The sequence below is a fragment of the Micromys minutus genome (genome assembly GCF_963924665.1).
Source record: "Micromys minutus genome assembly, chromosome: 27".
In the NCBI taxonomy this organism is placed as follows: Eukaryota; Metazoa; Chordata; class Mammalia; order Rodentia; family Muridae; genus Micromys; species Micromys minutus.
In genome coordinates this window covers 22,485,974-22,501,888 of record NC_137962.1, presented here as the reverse complement: position 1 = coordinate 22,501,888, position 15,915 = coordinate 22,485,974, and the positions used below count along the sequence as shown (strand labels likewise).

The 15,915-nt window shown below is 46.0% G+C and overlaps 1 protein-coding gene across 3 annotated transcripts; it reads right to left on the bottom strand.

Annotated features, from left to right (window-relative positions):
- Positions 1-19: 19 nt before the first annotated feature.
- On the bottom strand, positions 20-11,826 carry ASB8 (ankyrin repeat and SOCS box containing 8). Of its 3 annotated transcripts, none has more exons than XM_080939372.1 (4): positions 11,731-11,826; positions 9,182-9,345; positions 8,134-8,238; positions 20-3,860 (listed from the first exon to the last, which is right to left on the bottom strand). In XM_080939372.1, the coding sequence occupies exons 2-4, from the start codon at positions 9,308-9,310 to the stop codon at positions 3,228-3,230; spliced, it is 867 nt and encodes a 288-aa protein (XP_080795498.1). In that variant the 5' UTR covers positions 9,311-9,345; positions 11,731-11,826; the 3' UTR covers positions 20-3,227. The 3 variants fall into 3 exon arrangements, with proteins under 3 accessions (XP_080795498.1, XP_080795499.1, XP_080795500.1); XM_080939373.1 differs by having other exon boundaries at positions 9,182-9,341; positions 11,731-11,823; XM_080939374.1 differs by lacking the exon at positions 11,731-11,826 and adding an exon at positions 11,338-11,384.
- Between the last annotated feature and the right edge of the window lie 4,089 nt (positions 11,827-15,915).

The following is a 15,915-nucleotide window of genomic DNA, read 5'->3' as shown; positions in this document are numbered from 1 at the left end:
TTCGGAGCACCCCTTGGTGTGTGCACAACACAGGGGACTAACCCTCAGCTTCATCTCCCACCAGTCCCTCTATCATACCTACAGCCAAGCTGATACGCCGGTCTCCACGCAAGAAGCTGAGGCTTATTATTTGATCACCTGCCCATTCACCCAGCTTCACTTTTCCTCGCCACCCCACAATCTCCACTTAAGTCAGCATTCTTTTCAGCCCTTCCTTGGATGGAAGCCAGACTCTGACAGATCCCCCGTGGGGAAGATATGCACATTTTGTAAGCATGGACAAGAGAGACACCAGTGCTGAACCTGTGCTGGCTGGAATACATGTTTCGGAACGATGTCAAATCTTGGCTGAAATTTGCCTTTGTTCTACAACAGGAGCTGCATCTTCATCACTGAAGTGTCCACTGCAGCTGGGCTTCAGGCCTGGGACTGTAAACTGTACCCAGGGTGACAGGAGCATTTCGAATTTGAGGGGAAGGTTGGCCTCCATACAGCAGACTGTGGCTCTCAGCTGCACATGGGCCTGTCCCTCCCAGTCCTTACAGCTTCCTTCTTTACCGACTGTAGCAGGGCGTTTCCACTGTTGTAACAGGCGTCTGGCCGTCGGCGGGGCTACTTTTTAGCAGTTCTAAATAGGCTGTTGCCAGAGCCCGAAGTTAAGATATTAACTTAAGGATGCTCATTGGCATTCTTCAGAGACCAGAGAAATTGACATTAGACACCACGTGCTGTGTTAGGCATTCTACATGTTACCATTGAATCCCAAAAACAGCTTCATGAAGGGAGCGCGGACAACCCTCATCAGAGATGAGGACATTGTCTCAGAGCGAGTCTCATCTAGATTTTAGAGCCTCACAAAACTGGTAGTCAAACTTATTTTTTTTAAATCTAGGTGTGGTGGCACCTTTAATCCCAACACTCAGGAGGCAGAAGCAGGAGGATCTCTGTGAGTTAGAGGCAAGCCTGGTCTACATAGTGAATTCCAAGACAGCCAAGGCTACAGAAAGAAACCACTTTTTTAAAGATTTACTTTATGTGTAATGTGTATGAGTGTTTTGTCTGCCTGTCAGTATGAGCACCACACACATACCTGCTGCCCACAGAGGTTAGAAGAGGGCATCAGGTCCCCTGGAACTGGAATTACAGATGGTTCTGAACCACTATGTGGGTGCCGGGAACTGAGCCCAGGTAACAAGTGCCCCTAACTGCCGAACGAACCATTTCTTCAGTCCCAGTCAAACTAATCCTGAAACTACTCTGCTCCTCACATGCTCCCAAGCTGGAGCAACTAAACAGACTAGGAATAGGAAACAGGGCTCCACACTGAGGCACAAGGACAGCTGCCCTCACTGACACTTCACAAAGAACAGTATTTCAGGATCACAAAAAGATCTGAAAACAAATGTAGACAAAGACCTAATAGGAAGAAACACAACCTACTAAGTACATTCCAACCTCACAAAGTCAAAGACCAGTGAGGCTGTGTCCCTGGATGTATGAGTAGCCACCAAAGTGACAGAGAAAACACGGAACCCATGCAGACAAGGCGTCTCATTCCCAAGTGCTAGAGGTGTCAACGGTGAGAAACGGAAGGGCATCTTCAGTGGTTTCCAAGCACACTGAAGAGAATGGTCCTGGCTGCCTTTCAGAATGGCAGTGCCAAGTTCCACTCTGAACTAACTCAGTCTTGGTGGGTAGAGTTTGGGGTTCAGCATTTAATTTCCCTGAGAGGCTGAGAAGCCCTGACTGCAGTACTGGATCTCCACCTAGGAGACCTGACTTGCAGCATTTCTCTTATCTGGGGTAGGGGACTCTGGGACGTGGAGGCTTTCTTCTCACTATGCCCTGGGGTAGGGGACTCTGGGAAGTGGAGGCTTTCTTCTCACTGTGCCCTGGGGTAGGGGACTCTGGGAAGTGGAGGCTTTCTGCTCACTATGCCCTGGGGTAGGGGACTCTGGGAAGTGGAGGCTTTCTGCACACTACCTTCACCCTGCTGCTTACTCTGGCTGGGAGGAGAAAGAAAGGCATGCTGAAGAGCCAGGCAATTTCTTATAAATGGGCAAAAGAGGAAGCAGAGAAAAGTAAAAACTAGAAGATGCCAAATTTGCTTTTAGAATTATTTATTTATTCTTTTTTCAAATGGGCAAAACCCAGCAACAGCGAAGAAGAAAAGCAAGCACACTTTTTGAGCTAGCTGCGTCAGAAGGCCCTATTCATTTGGGTGTAGTCTCCAGCCAGCTTTTTAAAAAGTGCTTTCCAAACTGCATACAGATCACTTAAGGTCAAAATCAATTTCATCTAGTTTAAGAACACGAAAAGAAAAGCATTGTTCACAGAAATGGACCTTTTTTAGGGTAGGCGGGCCGGTTCCAAAGAACCCCTTTTGTATTCTGTCTCCAGCTCCACTTACCCCACCATTTTCTATAGCTCAATAAAAAGCAAAGGTTCCAAGAGAGTAGGGAAAAAACAACTCGGAACTCTCAGGGAATGAAGCTCTGAGGAAGAGGCAGCACTGCTCACCCTCCACCTTACTCCAGAGACCTTCATCTGAGGTGCAGGGCGCTCAGGTCGTTCAGCTCATTACTGCAAAGGAGTTTTCAGGGAAAAGATGGCCCGGTAATCCTGGGACTGCTGGGAATTTGTGTCTCTTCTTACGGGGAGCAGCCAGACATCCCTGTGAACTGCCCTGCTGGAGGACTAGCTCCTGGATACCATATGGAACAGGAGCTAGTGCTCCTGAATGCCAAGTTCTGAGTCTACACCCAGTCTGAAGTTCAAGCACTCATCCTTGGAACATAATTCTTGTTCACTGGAGTGTGGATTTCTTAAACTTTGGATCAACTAGAACTTTTCAGAAGGAACTCTTTCACAATGCTACATACACCATGGCCCCAAAGGGAAACCAAGTACTTTACATCTGCTTAGGAAATGCAGTTACACCTTTGACTAAAGTGTCCTACAGGGGACTTGGGGAAGAATTCTTTTGCAGGGTTGAATATAAAGAGGCAACTAAGCAAAAAAACAGCAAACAGAAGTGAGGTAAATTTTTTTTGGTTTGGTTGCTTGGTATGGGAGGGGAGGTGGTACATACATTACTGTTACGTGTTGCCTCAGAATCTATAAACCACACAACAAGTGCTTTTCTGTGTTCCACAACAAGGAGACAGTATTGCAAAGAAAACCTCACCCAGAGTTGTCTGCATGATGGCAGAAGTGTCTCCTCCAGGTTACTCTAAGAGTAGCAGGTATTCCTTCAAAGATGCTGGCAGTGGGAGACCCTTCACTGCATCGGGCAAGTACTGGAGACCCAGGCTGCGGCGCACGGTGTAGCGGGCGAGGGTTTTAAGAGTCCCTGGTGCTGAGCACAACACAGTCAGTTTTTCACACAGCTGCTGGTCTTTGGTCACTTCTCGTGGCATGATGCCATTTTTCCTTAATTCAAACTGTCCAACAGCTCTGTGGAGGAGCTCAAAGCAGGAGTCTTCTTTCTCTGTCCCAAGTCCTCTTACTAGCAGAGTCACTAGGCGGGAGATGGGTGTCTGGCCTTTTAAGTTGATGACTCTGACCTCAGCACCATAGTCAAGAAGGATGCTGACACTCTCAAGATTTCCTTTCATGGCAGCCCAGCTGAGTGGCGTGTCATTGTTGTAATCCAGGGCATTGACAGAGGCCCCACTCTCCAAGAGAGCCCGCACACACTCAGCATTGTTCTTAAAGGCTGCCCAGTGAAGTGGGGTATCTCTGTTGCCATCCAGCGCATTGGGGTTTGCCCCATATTCCAATAGGACCTCCACACAAGCCTCATCTTTCTCTGCCGCATAGTGAAGGGCTGTTCGGTTGTAACCATCCAGGGCATTGACCTGCAGAAAGGAAGGAACTGTTTTACACTGGGAAAGTTACTGGGGAGAAGGAAGACGCTGGTGACGAATCCTGTACTTATTTTCCCACTGCCTTTGTCATGCAGTGCTCCTGACAATACGGTAATGTGCAATTGATTCCCTGGAAGTCCTGGTGAGCGAGTGAGATGAGGGATGTAGAGAAATGTCTGCCGTGGCCGCTGTCAAGACTAAGCAGTGTCCACCTCTCTGCTCATTAGCGTTGCTGCCCTGGACAGGGAGGAAGGAGGGAAGGATGAAGTCCAAATCTGCAACACTGCTCAGAGAAACTCAGCGTTATTTTACCCTATCACTTACCTTGTGATTAGTGGAGACCAAAAGGGAAAATAATAAAGACAGAACTCTGTCCTTCCACTTTGTTGTGCTTTCAATCCTACAGAGACTCAGGTGACCTTGTGTGGCAGGAAGAGCTGAGATGGCAGCTGCCTCACTGAAACTATCTATCTTGAATTCCTAATTTACAAAGGGCTTAAGATCTTCTTTATACCCTATGTCTTAGCTAGTGTTCCATTGCTGTGAAAAGAAACCATGACCAAGGAAACTCTTATAAAGGATAACATTTCATTGGGGCCGGCTTATGGTGTCAGAGGTTAGGTCCATTATCATGGTGGCAGCCAAATCAGACACAGTGATGGGAAAGGAGCTGCGAGTTCTACACCCTCATCCACAGGTAACAGAGACTACTGTGTCTTATACTAAACATATATATGGAACCTCAAAGCCCACTCACACAGAGATGTACTTCCTCCAAAAAGTCCACACCTCCTAATAATGCCACTCTCAATGGGCCAAAGTATTCAATAAATGAGTCTATGGGGACCAAACCTACTCAGATCACCACATTCCACTCCCTGCCCCCATAGGCTTGTATTCATAACATAATACAAAATGCATTTACTCCAACTTCAGAAGTCTCCACAGTCTATCACAGGCTCAGCAATGTTTATAAAAGTCCAAAGTTCAAAGTATGTTCTGAGATCCATGCAATCTCTTAACTGTAATCTTTTATAATATCAAAATAAAAAATCAGATCACATACATACCTCCAACATTACAGGATATACATTACCATTCCAAACATCACAGTGAGGAAATACAGAAACAAAGCAAGACCAAAACCCAGCTGGGTGAACTCAAAACTGCAGACACCTCCATCTGTTTTCAGCTTTGTTGACTGCAACATAGCTCTTTGTCTTGGGCTGGTTCCACTCCATGTTAGCAGCTTTCCTCAGCAGGTCTTCCACAGCTCTAGTATCTCTAACATCTTGGGGTCTCCAAGGCAACTTCAACTTTACAACTTCTTGTTCCAATGTCTGGGACCCACATATGATCTTCTGGGCTCCTCCAAAGGACTTAGGTCACTCCTCCAGCTCTAACCTCTGTAGCATTCTAGGCTCAGGTTGATCCATTCCACTGCCATTGCTGTTCTTGGTGATCATCCCATGGCACTGGCATCTGCAACTACGCTTCACCATTAATTTCTCAGGCTCTCTTCATGGTGCCAAACCTCAACTCCTTTGCATGACCCCTTCAGTCCTGAGCCATCAACTACAACTGAAGCTGTACCTTCTCCAATGGCCTTCCATGACCTCTCACAGTGCCAAGCCTCAGCTGCTCTTCCTGACTCCTTCATGCCTTCAAAACCAGAACCACCTGGGTGATTCTTACACATTACCAAGTACATCTGCAGCATGAGGTACGACCTCGGCTGTTTCTGGAACATAGGATCTTTGTGCTCTCAGAAAACACTTCCCAGATTTCACCTCAGTGATGCTGATCTCTTCTTAATCAGCACTATTTTTTTACTTCCAGTTAACCAGCACCAGTTGTCCCAGTAGTCCCTTCTACTCTTGACTCTAAACCCAGAGCCACATGGTTGAAGCTGCTGAATTTTGCTGCTTTGCTGGGGGCTAGAACACCCCCTCCTTTTTCTATTACATCACCAGCTTTCTCTTTTTCAACTTTTTCAGCTTGGCTGTCCTGAAACTTGCTCTGTAGACTGACCTTGAACTCAGAGATCTGCTTGCCTGTCTCCTGGGTGCTGGGATTAAAGGCATGCACCACCACACCAAAACCTAAGCTTTTCCTTTTCATAAGATGGCGGGTTAGCTGCCTGGGATCTTGTCTCAAGGTCACTACTCCCTTAATTCCATTTAATATTTTTAACCTATCAATCTCCTTGAGTGGATTTTAGCTCCATTCCATTTCTGGTGTCCTTTAATCCTCAAACTATACAGTTTCTATTTTTCCTTTCTAAGCTTGCTACATTTCTTTATAACAACATTTCATCAAAACTTTCTTCAAAGAACTGGACCACATGCTTCCATGCTGCAATTAGGTTGTTAGAGATTTCCTTTGCTAATTTGATTAATATAAATCTCTTCACTTTAGCCTCAAGCAGACTTCCAGACAAAGGCAAAAAAGCGGCTACCTACTTCACCAAATCATTACAAGAATGATCTCTAGGCAACACATTAAAATTCTTCTCTGAAAGCTCTTGAGCCAGACCCCTCATAGTTCAAATCACCCTCAGAACCACTGTTTTCCTTGTTCTTACTAGGATGACTCATTAAGCTACAATTAAGGCATTCCACTGCCTTCCTAATCCACAGTACCAGAATTAACTCACATCCTTCCAAACGAAAGCATGGTCAGGCCTGTCACAGCACTACCCCAGTTCCTGGTACCAACTCCTGTCTTAGTTTGGGTTTCCACTGTTGTGAAGAGATACCATGACCAAGGAAACTCTTTTAAAAAATATTTAACTGGGGCTGGCTTATAATTTCAGATGTTTAGTACATTATCATGGTACATGGAAACATGGCAGCATCCAAGCAGACATGGTGCTGGAGAAGGAGCTGAGAGTTCTACATCTTGATTCACAGGCGGCAAAAAGAGATTACTGTGTTTTACACTAAGCCTAGCTTGAACACATGAGACCTCAAAGCCCTCTTACACAGAGACATATTTCTCCCAACAAGGCTGCACCTCCATGGGCCAAGCATTCAAACACAAGAGTCTATGGGGGCCACACCTATTCAAAGCACCACACCAGACGACGCAATGAAACAAAAAACAAACCATTTAATGGAGTTAACTGCTTTATTTCATTAAGCCTCACTTCCTCTGGTCACTGGTATTAATCACTCAGGGTATAGCCAGCTTTTTACTTCAGGGGTACTTACATTACAAACAGGTCAATCACAACACTGTAGACTAGCTTTATCTATAACTAGTTTGTTTAATCACAAACTTATAAACAGAGAGCATCATGGCTGTATGGAGGTTCTATGGTGGGATTGGGTTCTTCGGCCTATTGTCCAGTGCGTTTGGGACTTCACTGGCTTGATAGCTTGTCACCTCAACATATGCCACCATCAGGGCTGCTCACCGACAAAGTTGCCACATTAATTTGTCATGTATTTACTGAGCAGTGGCTACAAGCCAGCAATCCAAACACTTTCAACCTTATTACACACCCTTTTTATAAATGGGGAAGTTGAGGCAAAGGGTTTAAGGAATCTGTTCAAGGTCACACAACTGCTAACACTTGTATTGGAATTGGAATCAATGAAATCTGGTTCCAAAGTCCTTTTGGGGATGAGGGATGGTCAGCTTCAGACAAAATCTTGTTATATATCCAAACTGGCATCCATCTTGTAGCCCGTCTGACCCAGCCCTCCCAGTGCTGGAATTACAGGTGAATGCTTAACTGGCACGCCTGGTTCAGAGAGTATTCTCTTAATTGTCCTCTACATTGTGCGTCTTCATGTCAACACCAAGAACATACTTTCAAAAATTCGGGGAAGAAACGCACAAGTGACCAGGTCCTGAGGAACGGATAGACCCACACCAATACTCTTCAGAATCTCACATGTCTAAGACTGTCTCACGGGTTTAAAATTAATCAGAGTCGAGAAGCCTCTGCGCTTCTGTAAGTGGACGGTCAACAAGAGCAGAGGCAATGGAAGCATGACCAACCCAGGAGGCAGGCCTGAGGGAAAGAACTCAAACTCCTTCTTGGAGCCATGCACAGCTCAAGTGAAGGGAAAACAAGAAAGGCAAAGGGATGAGATCCTTGGACTCACCTGGCTTCATGGCCTTGTTTTGGTAACATGAGTGCTAATGTCACTGTGAATTACAAAGTAAGCAGGAAGGTGCAGAGAGAAATTCTAAGAAAACATGAGGGTCAAGTTTCTATGACTCATGGATGTAAAGCTTTGGAAGTGTCACTCACCTCCGCTCCCTTCTCCAGGAGTAACTCCACGCAGTCAGCGTCGGACACCATGCAGGCACAGTGCAGGGGCTTCAGTGTGCCATGTGTGCAGTTCACATCTGCTCCCTGCAGGAAGGAGTTCAGAAGACACAGAACAGACTGAGTGGAGAAGAGGTTCCTAAGCATGAATGTGCTTGAACTACAAGTACCTAGTACTCTAGTAATGACACCTCTGAGGACATGGCCTTAAAAAGACTGTCTATGGCCACCGTGCTCTCAAAGTCATAAAAATGAGCCTGTCACACTGAAGCCAGAACTACCAGGCTCCTTCTGCAATTCAACACATGACTCTCATCGACTCTATCTTATGTTCTGTTTGTAGACACTTCAAGGCAGCCTGCTCAGCACAGTTCCGAGTCTGATAAGGAGATTCAAAGTGGGCATTCAAACCAAAGCCCAGTGACTCAGCAGCAGTGTGGGAATTAAAACACAATGGAGCTCCTACTACTCAGTCTTCTGACCCTGCTTTGCTGGGAAGGAGCTGTCCGCACCCCTTCCTTTGGCAGGGGTGCAGCTCTGAAGCACTCACAGAGCTGGACTGACAAAGAAGAGCCTCAAGTTGTTCTATACCACGAGATGCACAGTAACACAGGTTGTAGCTACTGTAACCAAGCAGGAAAGTGAAATCTCCCATGGAATCACCATAACCCAGGTTTAAAGGAAACCTCCGAGGGTTGAGAAGCTAACATCCCACCCTTTTGCTTGCCTCCTGCTACCCCTAGTAAAACATGTTCAGAAGACCCTGAACTGCATGGCTTTCTTGCCCGACCACATCTGGGCAGATTTTACAAACCAAAGCCTGAGGAGGGCTGTCTGGAAGGGACAGACAGTGAGAGGGAGAAAGCAGGGGAAGCGTAATTAGGGAGGACATATTTTAATAATCAGGCTAAAACCACCGACGAACACGGAGTATGTGCTAAACCAAGGATGCGACTTGAAAACCATAGGGGTTAGCAGGGATCCTCCCCCTCCCCTGTCAGCGGCCTGCTGTCAGCAGCAGCCCACTCACCCCTCTGATGAGGTCCTCTACATTGTCATGTGGGAACGAGCGGATGGCAGCGATTGTTCGGATCAGGCGTTCGGAGAGGGAATATTTGCTCTGAATGCTCTGCATAATATACCACATACTGGAACTCATCAAGGCTCAGAGTGTGTTCACATGCTCCAAACTGCCTGAAACAAATTAGACACATACAGTATCTCTGAGTTCACCTCTCCTTACGGCTAAGTTTTTTTTTTTTTTTTTTTTTTTTTTTTTGAGGGCTCTCCACTATAAAAACATTCCAAGAACATAAGCAATTAATCTGTGCCACCTCCTGGAATAGGAAGGCACTAGGTTATAACAGTTACTAGGATATGACGTAAACCAGGACACTCTGGTCCTTGGGTCCCACGTTCTACTCTGATTTGACTAGGACAAGATCCCCCTACCGGGTCTGGAGCCTCCTGGAGCACTACACGGCCCTGAAGACTATCAAGGAGTAAGAGCTCCCGAAGGCTGAAGAGACTGTGACACTCTTTTCCTGCTCCGAATTTCGTTATTATCGGTATACCTTCAGGTTCCTTACATCCTCGTCTTACACTTATGAACATATTGTCTCTGTTTCCTCTGCTCAGTAAGGCCAACTATTGCCTGACGGACTGTGAGAATGCCTGATACCTTCGAGGAACAGGAGGCGATGGAATAAACTTATCTTGATAAGTCATCTGGGAAGTATTTTCAAATATTCAAGAGATTAACAAAAAAGGTAGCATTCCAGGTAAGCGTATAACAACTCTGGAATCAGCATAAATCTTCAAAACTTCAAGCCAATAAAATGCTTTCAGTTATGGGTAATAAGTAGATTTAAAATAAAGACATTTTAATAATTGGCTAGTCAATGTGCCTGAGACATATGGTTGTGCGAATTTGTTGAAACTATCATGGCAGAGAAGACTGAGAGGTAGAAGGAAATAACTCAACATACTTAGATTCAACTACAATAAAAGTTTTTAACTATGGAAGATGTGTTAGATGACACATTTTAAAATGACAGCTAACAAGTTGGTGTATATATATATATATATATATATATATATATATATATATATATATATGCACCTATCAAAAACCGGAGAGAAAGCAAAATAAACAGCTCTAACTCTTTCGAGTATTTGCTCAGGAATCTACAGGTTAGGTAAGTTGCTGTCAGGTGTGACTCGAAGCAAAAGCTTTTACTTCACAACCTACTAATGTTTTGTAATTACACATGCAACAAAGAAGCACAAATCTGAAAAACATTTTTGATAATTTGTATATATTTGCTTTTGTATCCCTTGATACATTCGACAACACAGTATAAACTCTAGTAGTTTTTGATTTTTGCTAATCAGTAGCCATTTACAGCCTTCTGAAAGGTATAGAGGCTGTGGGTATGTAGTGGCTGCTTAGAATTTGGCAAATCCTTTTTTCTTAACTTTGTAACAAATGGGGACAATAAAGCACGGGGTGGAGGGGGGCGCGGTGAGCGCAAAGTTATAGTCCGGGTTCCAGCAATGGTGTTGGACAGAGGGTACAAAAGCCAGGCTATCTAAAGCGGAAGGCTTGGTCTGATGTAGTTGTGTTAAATTTCTGGTACATTAAGCGATGACACAAAACCCTGCACTCATTTTACGGGTGTTCCTGGATTCCAGGCTAAACTCTAAACTACCCTGAAGCTCCAGGTGAAACTGTGTGTGCGCCTTCGGCTAGGACAGCATCCGCTGTCAGGATGGATCAAGATCATCTACCCTGGGAAGGGAAGCGGGGATGGGGGTGGGGGGTGGGGGAGTTGGGAGAGAGGAGGGAAAGGAGATAACATTTGAAATGTAAATACAGAGAATATCCAATTTTAAGTTTACGCTAATAGGCTTCCTGGCCTATTTAGGTTAATGGGTGCCAAACTACTATATAAAATATTTCTGATGATATGTATGAAAATAAAGTAAAATCACATGTTTAAAAAAAAAAAGATAATCTACCTCCTCCCCTCCTCCGGGGCCAGCAACCCTGCAGTCTGACCCCGGTGGATCCTTTCCTCAGCTGTGACTCATTTGAACTATGCCCTGTTTTTCCCCCTATGGAATGTAAGAAAACTTTTTTTTTTTTAAAGCAATGCACAAAGACACTCAACAGACCCAACAGACCCTGTTCTGGGCCGGCCGGGGCCTCGCCCCTACGGGGACCCTTGGCCTGGCCGGAGGCTTCCAAGCCCACGACGCGAAACAGCTGGAGGATCGCAGCTGCAGGTCTGGACCAACGGAGAGGGGCGGGGACAAGGGCAGCAGATGTCAGGTCCACAGCGTCCCCTGCGGCAGGGACCCCCGGGCGCTCGCAGCAATCAGGGCGAGTCCCGAGAGCCTCCGCCTGCACCCTGGGGCGCCGACCAGCCCCCGCCCCCACCACCCGCAAAGACCGGGAACGGCGGCCTGGTCGGGAGGCACGCAGCCGGGGCCGGCGGCGAAGGGGCGTTAACAGGCTGCGTTGCGCCGGCTGCGGGGCCTGGCTTCACACCGTCCCGCACCCACGGCCGCACTCACCGAACCGCGGGGCAGATCGGTCCGGGAAGCCGCTGTCAAGGCGTGACCCGGAAGCAGAAGCGGCCCGCTGCAGCCCCGGGTTTACAGTGCAAGCCGGCCGAGTGCGTGGGCGCCTGCGCGCTGGCCAATGTGAGCGAGCAAGCCGAGTGCGCCTGCGCAGGCTCTGGAAGACGACGGGGTTCTTAAACTTTCCTGGGGAGTCGGCCGCTTTCCCTGTCGCTGCCTGTAATCGGTCAACGTGGGCAATCCCTAGCTCGCCCCCAAGCCTCTGGCCTCGCGTCCTGGTCCAGAGTCTGTTTCTGTGTGGACCAGGACATCCCCCTAGTCTGTCCCCTAGAGTCTCTGCAAATATCCCTACAGTCCTCTCTGCTTAGCAACAGCCATCTCAAAGTAGAGAGAGGAAAAAAAAAAAAAAAACAAACAAACAAACAGTATTTTATAAATGTGTGGGTGGTTGCATTTTGCCAGTGGTGATAAAACAGACCATCCATCCAGGTTGTTTTGAGGTGTCTTGGACACTTTAGATTTGCTGGGATATTTACTGAGAGTTTACATCCTGGGGTCTCAGCTTTTCAGGAGACAGAGATGAAGTGTGGTTCCTTTTCATTAAGGATTGGAAGACGAAGGATGATCACGTCAACAAGGTTTTTACGTACAAGGGTACAAGGCCCGTAGGAGGGGAACCGGTGAAGAACTCCAAAGGGGAAAATTGTGCCGTTGACTTCTGCCTGCCCCTCCACCCAAATATTTCTTCTCAAGCAAATGAGGTTCTTTGTCACCAGAGAGTTTGAAAGGTGTTCCCTGATGTTGTGAAGTCAGTAACTACAGTATTTCCTTGGACTAAATGTGGGCCACGTAACAGGCAGACAACATGAAGTAGCTTGCCGACTGAAGAGCAGTCTAGAGGCATGGGGGAACCAGAAGGCTGAAGTCACGGACAAACAAAGGAAGCTTCAAATCCAGTTTGTTGTAGACCAGCACTTCCAGGTCTCTCTCAGCAAAATGCATTTACTTACGAGGGCTTTGGTCATGGGAATCTCCACAGAATTAGTTAAAGGCCTCAAGGGGAGGAAATCAGCTTTTACCATCTGTTGACCTTCCAAAGAGCATCCTCTGGATTCCTGCATCCTGCTTTTACACAAGCAGATGGACTAGCAGCAGGGTAATGGGGAGGAGAGCTTCGGTGGTGTGGGTGGAGGAAGACGTCGTAAGCGGTCTTGGGCCGATTAATACCTTAGCATGAAGATTTGAGAATATGACTAACATTTTGGACTAGAAACATTCTAATTAACTAAATCTAGGCCTTTAAAAAGAATTTTAAGGGACTGTTCTGTAAAAGATTGATTGTCAGAGAAGTGAACCAAACAGTAAAGGTCTGCCTACTTTTCTGTTCAGGAACCAAGGAAGATAACTTAACCCCAGCTCCTAGGTAAAACATTTGAAAAGAGCAAAGTCACATTTTGACCACACTCCATGACCTGTGGTCTGGATTTCATCCCTATATACTCATTGTAGGCAGATAATTCTGTCCTTTGTAGTTTGAATAGAAGCAATATATGAGTTGGGGGGGGGGGGTTGATATTTTTTGTTTGTTTGTTTTACTTTCTGTGTTTCCCATAAGACTTTTAGGTCTTTCCCCTCTATGTTGATTCCATAGATGGGCCCAGTAGCTGGTGTTCACTGGCAGACAGTCTACTACTGTTTCTATTTTCAGAGCTGGGCATAAACTTGGGCTGGAAACTTGATAGTGCTGTTATCGTTGTATCCACCGCTGCTAGCAACACAGGTCATAAGTATCCAGACTATGTAAAGGCCACGGGAGTGAATCGGCGTACGGATCTGATGTCTGGCCTTTTAAGCCATGTGTATAAATCCTTTTGGGAGTGAAGCAAACCGTCCATCTCCTCTTACTGTCTCCAACTATTTTGCTGGTTTTATGCAGATCCTCTGGAGTGACTGGATGCTGGAGGAGGGGAATTCTTTGTTGCAAGCTTCCAAGTAGCAGCAGTTTTCTGGACTCTGGGCAAACTCTGTCAAAACCAACCCTGCCTTAGACCACTTTCTTTAGGGTCACATATCTGATGCTGATGGCAGTTTTCCCCCATGTCCTTCTTAGAGACAGGTGACTTAAATGTTAGGAGGGACTCTTTTCAAATGCTCTTATCACCAAAAGAACAGAAACCAAAGGAATCTGAGACTCTTAAACATAAGGGAGAGAAGGGATGGGTCAACATTAACAGGATAGAGTGAAAAATTAGGATCCATGTGACCCCTGCTATCTAGCTAGTTGGGAAAACAACTTTCCCCCAATAACACAACAGCATGGTTTACATTTCTCTGAAGTTACTTAATGTTTAGAGTTGTTGCTTAATGTAACTTTTTTTTTTTTTTTTTTTTTTTTTTTTGAGACAGGGTCTCTCTGTGTAGCCTTGGCTGACCTGGAACTCATTTTGTAGACCAGGCTGGCCTTGAACTCGCAGAGATCCTCCTGCCTTTGCCTCCTGAGTGCTAATACAATTCTTTATATTTAGACATAACATCACATCATGTAAGCACAGTAAGAACCAGCATTCCCATTCTGAGCAAGTTGCATTCTGGGTCTCAGCCTCAGTTTACCGACCCATACAGTGGGATCAGAGAACATCTAATCCAAGAGTTAGGTTCACAGAACTTAGGCCATACTTGTGAAAAGAAGTTTTATATACTATATAAAACTGTTGTCTAGTTTGTACTTGAGTGATCTGAGAAGAGGAAACTGAGCTGAGAAAACACCTCCAGGAAGTCAGGCACCATCCCTAGGCCAGTGGTCCTGGGAAAAGCAAACCCCAACACCTCTCCCCACCAAATGAAACTTCCAGTGCTGGGAATGGATTCATCTGAGTTGTCCAAAGTGGCTCCATGGAAACAAACCCCAAACAAGCCAGCCTATAGCCAAAGCCATCGGTCCTTCTGCACAAACGGACAGCAACTCCGAATGGCTGAAGACACATAACTCACCGAACACAGAGAAAGTCTAGCTGCTGCTCACCTAGAGCCTTCATCCGATTGACTCACAACTGGAACATAGGCATCATGAGAGATGTTGGAACACTCAGACGGCCCTAAATGGGATGCCTTCACTAAGTCCCTCCCTTCAGGGCTCAGGAAACTGCAGAAAAGAAGGCAGGAAGATTGACAGAGTCTGCTGGAGAGGTGGCTCAGCAGTTAAGAGCACTGACTGCTCTTCCAGAGGTCCTGAGTTCAAATCCCAGTAACCACATGGTGGCTCACAACCATCTGTAATGGGATCTGATGCCCTCTTCGGGCGTGTCTGAAGACGGTGACAGTGTACGTAGATGTAATAAAGAGTCAATGGGGGATGAAAGATGCCAGGGAATCGAGGCCATCTAGACACAGGATGATGTATGAAACTAATGACTCAGTGACCGAGGCAGCATGAACTGAGTCTGCTCAGGGCTGAGTCAGATGGGGTTCCAGTGTTGAGAGGAAAGTAGGCACCAGCCCTATTCCTAACCTAGAAGCTATCGTCGGGATATGATGACCACTTGGGAATGACCAGTTAGTTTTCTGTAACAGAGTCTTATTGGGTACAAATAACACTAAGGACAAGCCCCGTACCCAGCCCCAGACAGACAATGCAAAAATGAACTCAGTGGACCTTGGGAAAGTTTTGTCACAGAATGCTCTGTCTAGGCTTTTATTTGTTAACCTTACAGATCTTCTACTTTGATCTCTGGTTTCCAATTTTGTTTTTATGGGTTTTCTGTGTGTCTGAATGTGTGTGTACATCTCGGCGTCTGTGTGCTTTTTCTTCAGCTCCCTTTTTTCCTTCTGTTTGTTTTGTCCTATTCAGGTTTGTTTGTTTTTAAATCATTATTTATCTATTGTTACTACCCATTATTATATATTTCAGTTTGTTTTCTGAGAGAGTTGGGTGGGTGGGTAGGATCTGGGAGAATTGTATGACAAAAATTTATTCTCAAGGGAAAAAAATTAAACATGTGCTTACAATATGGCTGCACGGAAAAACAGAGGAAAAGAAAAGCAGGCTGAGCCAGCCATCAGGTACAGCAAGCAGCATGCTTTCCTGACCTCTGCGGCAGCTCCTGCCTCCAGGTTCTGGTCAGCTTTGAGTTCCTGCCTTGGCCTCCCCGACTGGTCCATGACTCAGGATATATAAGCCAA

What these genes read in the sequence shown, in the direction of transcription:
- ASB8 (XM_080939372.1), bottom strand. Translation starts at nt 9,310, where the DNA reads ATGAGTTCCAGTATGTGGTATATTATGCAGAGCATTCAGAGCAAATAT. An exon ending in TAGAGGACCTCATCAGAGGG is followed by an intron (nt 8,239 to 9,181) that starts GTGAGTGGGCTG and finishes TCCTTCCTGCAG; the next exon opens with GGAGCAGATGTGAACTGCAC. An exon ending in TCCTGGAGAAGGGAGCGGAG is followed by an intron (nt 3,861 to 8,133) that starts GTGAGTGACACT and finishes TCCTTTCTGCAG; the next exon opens with GTCAATGCCCTGGATGGTTA.